Source organism: Astatotilapia calliptera, chromosome 22, assembly GCF_964374335.1.
Source record: "Astatotilapia calliptera chromosome 22, fAstCal68.1, whole genome shotgun sequence".
NCBI classification, from domain to species: Eukaryota; Metazoa; Chordata; class Actinopteri; order Cichliformes; family Cichlidae; genus Astatotilapia; species Astatotilapia calliptera.
In genome coordinates this window covers 7227110-7232157 of record NC_137442.1, presented here as the reverse complement: position 1 = coordinate 7232157, position 5048 = coordinate 7227110, and the positions used below count along the sequence as shown (strand labels likewise).

At 42.4% G+C, this 5048-nt stretch overlaps 1 protein-coding gene across 2 annotated transcripts; it reads right to left on the bottom strand.

Moving 5' to 3' along the window:
* zgc:91910 (Zinc finger protein 706-like) lies at positions 1-4348 on the bottom strand. Of its 2 annotated transcripts, none has more exons than XM_026156335.2 (4): positions 4223-4348; positions 2721-2871; positions 1344-1466; positions 1-1003 (listed from the first exon to the last, which is right to left on the bottom strand). In XM_026156335.2, exons 2-3 carry the CDS (start codon positions 2853-2855, stop codon positions 1371-1373), a joined length of 231 nt encoding a protein of 76 aa, XP_026012120.1. In that variant the 5' UTR covers positions 2856-2871; positions 4223-4348; the 3' UTR covers positions 1-1003; positions 1344-1370. The 2 variants fall into 2 exon arrangements, with proteins under 2 accessions (XP_026012120.1, XP_080152282.1); XM_080296156.1 differs by having other exon boundaries at positions 2721-2964; positions 4223-4303.
* Between the last annotated feature and the right edge of the window lie 700 nt (positions 4349-5048).

Here is a 5048-nt window from a genome sequence, read left to right as displayed (position 1 = left end):
TCACATTAAATACATTTTTCAATTTATTGAAAAGGGTAAAAAAAAAGTTACAGTGAAAACAAATTATTTTTGCTTGCTAGTGATTTAAAGAAGACCCAAAAAGAAAATCCTTAACTCTTATCTTTTGCAGTTTCGGAACTAAATGATTTCTCTCTCAGTCCTTTGGGGCTACGTACAGCTTCTTCAAACTACAGCTGAAAGCATCGCTGAGCACAGAGCTGCATGTTTGGTTTACAGAACAACTCCTGCTTTAACTGAGGCGGGACAAAGATGGGGGGTGTTATTGCCAAGAAGGATGACACTGAGAAGTCCAAGTGGAAGAGATTTGAAAAAGAGTGCGTTATAGACTTGCTGTGTGGTTAACGTGAGGTACTGTTGTAAGGTGTTACCGAGTGTGGACACCTGTGGAGCAGCAGCAGCATAGAGGAGGCAAAGCTGTGGAGTCCGACCATACAGACAGGAAGTTAAAGGAAACGTTTAGTCGCCTTAAGGAGCCGATTTTGGGATTTTTTTTGGGGAGAGAAAGAAAAATCAGAGCTGAAGAGTTGACCCGACAGCAGAGCCACGTCCATGTGGGAGTGAAGTGAATGTGCCGTCGCCTCATTGGACGACACCGTTTCAATAGAACCGGCTGTCAGGTAGACACACATTCAGAAATTTTATTTTACATCCTATTGAAGCTTTTCCAGATCCCCGTCATTAGTCACAATTTTGATTCAGTGTAAGCAGACAGATAATCTTGCTGGTTCTGCTTCCCCCCCCTCCCCAACTTGGGATAACAAGGTAGTTGTACACAATAAATATAAAATTGGGCTGCTGGTGTACGCCTGCCCCATCATTACTGTTTTCTCTTACACAAACATGTACGTACACAGCACATACACACATCCGCCCCGTCCCGCCTTCCCAACCCGATGTCCGTGAATTCTGAGAGGTCCCAGCGTTCGTCGCCAACGTCCTTCAGGTGCCGCGAGTCGATGTTTAATCCGTAGTCATTGTGTATCTGTAAGCAACAGTTTGTGGGGTCATGTTTACAGTTTAAACACAGTTTCCTCATGTTTGCTGTGTAGTTTCACTCCAATATTAATTTAAACAGAATCAAGAAAGTTCTCAATCTGCTTTCGGTTCCAACTGGAGTGTCCCGTCAACTCACAGCCGGTCTCCAAAGCAGAAACGAGGACTACCGACGCCAGCTGCAGTCCGAGGAGGACTTGTAGTGCATCCAACATCATACAACACAAATCTGACCAGTAAGCAACCTGGCAGAGCAAATTCTGGTCTAAATTTGAAACCTGGAGAGTGGGAAACACTGTTTTTTTTAAAACACTACAGGTACTACTCACCCAGATTCAGGTCCAGTCAGCAGTCCTTTATGCCTGAACATCCGCAAGCTCGGGGGGCATGGGGGACTTGGGATGTTTGCTCTCAAAGTGCTGCTTGAAGGTTTTGGGGTCGGGCATCTGTGTCTGAAAGGAGGAGGACAGTAAAAGCATGAGAAACAAAACACCAAAAAGGTCTCATTCCAACCATTAACAGGGCTTCACTTCCCCTGGCACAGCAGGTTAAGTAAGGCAACAGCAGCCTTACTTAACTAAGTATGTTAGCTTACTGTACTTGGATTCTGATCCAGGAAAATCTTTATCAGATAAACTATTTTCTTACGTGTTTCAGACCACTTTGTGTTTGCTGACTGGGGGCAAAGCCCTTAAAGAATACTTAACCGAAAATGCACCAACCAGCACTGTGAGTTTAACAATGTTTGAAACTATCAGCTATCATCTGACTGAGCCTCTGGGGGAAATTCAAAGTTTTGGGGTTTCCGGTGCTGATGGCAGAAAGATAGTCAAGCCTGGTTTCCTGTCTTGTGTTTCAGTGTTTACAGTTCAAACTAGGATGCAGATTTTAAAAAGCTAAGCTGACAAATTTCTACAGTTAATTTCAGCCACTGTGTTTCTCTTGCTTTCCACATAGACCATTTACCTGCAGGTAAAGCCTTCCCATGATTGGTTAACATTAGACAACAAACAGAAGCCAAAAAGCTTCCAGTACAAAAAAAAAAAATCTTGTCTAAAATTCATGTAAAATCAATCCTGCTAACAAGTTATTAACATCTGAGACTGTCGCAGCTTGTAGCTACAGCCTAACAGTGGAAGATGTCAAATGACACCCTTTAAACAAAAAAAAAAAAAAAGGTGTAACATCTGGACTGATCCACCTGCTCTTTAATAATTCACATGTGCACATGAACCTGAGGAGGTAAGAAAGTTCAAACGTACCTAATCTGTGGCCATCAGCTGAATAATTACCAAAGTGGATGCAAACTACTTTCCACTTTCAATCACTTCAGACTCTGTAAGCAGAACAGCTACATTTTAAAAACCCAGCTAAATGACCTCTGACCTTTTCCATCTCTGGCCCTGGTTGCACTTAACCGAGATATTTATGTGACCATTACGATAAACTCCATGCAATTAACTTGAACCTATGACAATTACTGAAATTAGTGCATACAGACAAACCTGTCTTACATCTCTACAGTGCTGGTGAGAATCACTGCTCTAAAGAGTTTCCCTCGTCTCTCACATGCACAAACCCAGCCACATGACGTATGCAGCTGCTGACTGGTTGTTTTAACATCTTAAAATATGAAGCATCAACATTTTAAAAACAAAGGTGAAAGGCCTCTGCGAGCTTCGGCAGAAGCTGTGGCTGTTTCTTACCCGGCAGACAGGGCAGGTGTGGACCAGGGCGGCCTTGGCTGCAGTCTTCTGGTCAGCGCCCTGAGATTTCTTCTTCTCTGCTGCCTTCTTGGCGTTCTTCTGCTGGGACTGAATCTTCTGCTGCCCACGAGCCATGGCCCTCAGCTTCAACCTGCAGGAACGACCGGCAACAAGTTATAACGGCGCAAGAACCTACCTTATAGTCGTGCATTTCTTTTGCATTAAACGAAGTATCTTCAGGGATCTGAAAACCACATGTTAAGAGTTTATTTCTTCAGACAATAAAGGCTTAAAATCAAACTGATTTGGATTATTGGCACACTGAATTACTCTCTGGTGAAGGGAGCTTGACTGAAATGTTTGTGGCATAGCTGTAATACATTTGTAAAAATTTACTTTATCAACTTTTTCCATAAAGTTCTGTATAAGTGCCAGATTTTACCTTTCAGAAATAAACATTTGTATTATATGATTACGGACTTCTTTAATTGTCAAAGTGATCCAGCAGCCACAATCTCTTCTTGAGCGGACCTTTATTATTGTGGGGTCACCAGGTGTGTTTGATCTAGCAGAGTCGGATGGTCTTCACGCCTTTGGAGCGGGAGTTGCACGTTTGATTCCCACCTAGGTTAGACCCCCCTATGCTCTCACAGCTAGAGATTGACAAGGTACAACACACGTGCTACGGCAAGGGAGAGATATCATCACCCCAAATGCGATAGAAGAAGGATCACTGAATGCGAGAGGAACTGACCGAAGCTTGAAACCGGACTATGTGACCTCACGTACCCTCAGAAGATCAACTAGATGATGTGACTGCAGTACTACGGTGTCAGTAGTAAGAAGAGTTACTGATATAATCATCGAAAATTTAGGCAGGTTAGTCGTTATAACATATTATATATCTACTCAAAAATAATCTCTCAGGTGACTTGCTGTAGCAGTGTCTGGATGCGACTGCAGATACAACTTTTCACACATTTTAAACGATTTGAATTATACAGCGATTCCAAACGCATCAACACAGATTTTATGGTCCCGGGGACCAACAACCAAACTTGATTTACTTATCACTTCAAACATAACTGCCTGGGGGGCGTTACTAAGATGGTAAAGTAAAGTAAAGGCGTCAAATCATCACAACTTTCAGTCCTTTAAAGATCGTTAACAGCAGCTACCCTCGACGACCGAGGAGAGAGCCTCTAACAGGTTACTAATAACTAACTGATGCCACTGACTTTGTATTGTTTTCCTGACAAAATGTTAAATAAACAGCTGAAAACCGTCATCACCGCCAGCGGGCCTCTCCTCAGCCGGGGCCGCCTTGCTAACCCTGTTAGCTGAGCTAGCTAGGGAAGCTGATATTACACGTGATCGCGAGTTACAGAGCTGTGCGGTGTTTTTATACTAAAGACGAAGCAGTGTTGAGTACAAATCCGGATTAAAATACGCCAGAATAAATAACAGGTCCCTAACAGGAAGATTTTTTTCTGTGGTTTTACCTTCGAGATGCGGCTCTGCCTTCGCTCCTTTGTCGTTATCTCTTTTTTTTTTAATGTGCTAAAGGAAGCTGCGGAGGCTTTTATCTAAGCTTTGAAATGCGACGAGACCAGCAGCGCCCCCTGCTGGACCGGGGCGGAGCTTCACGTTCATCTAGAGATAATATAACTATCTAGCCCCGAACGAGTGACGTTGTGATACACCTGAGTTATTATAGTTGTGATTTTTTTATTTCATTTTATGCTTGGTTTCAATCTGTAAAACAAAAGCCCACCCAATTAATGGAAGTCCTTTTCTCTTTCCTTAATGTCCTGCCTCCGATACAACTTACTCTAATTTTCACATAATTTCCTTAGGGATTATAAAGGTATTCTGATTTTTAAGCCTTTGTTTTTCCTCCTCTCTCTCTGTTGTACATGGCCCCTCTCAGTACTCCTGTCAACTTTATGCATCTTCCTGACTATCCTACTTTTTCTTTGCTGTTTTCCTTTGAAAACTTTCCTGCACTTCCTCATTACATCACCAAGTCTCCTTATTTTCTTTCCTCTGTCCAGAGGATGTTTCAAACACCTCAGAGAGTGGTTTAGAAGAGTTCTCAACATTCTCCTTTCTTGTACTTCCACCATTTAATCCTTGACTCTGTCTTCACCCACTTCTTCTTTTGGATTTCTAAAGTTGTCCGACAGACTATCATCTGATGCTGCCTAGCTACATTTTACAATCTCTATCACTTCATCCAACTTACTCCAGAATTTTTCTTTCTCTTAATTGATATCCAATCTGTGGGGCATATACACTGACATCAGCCCTTCAATTTTTTAGTTTCAA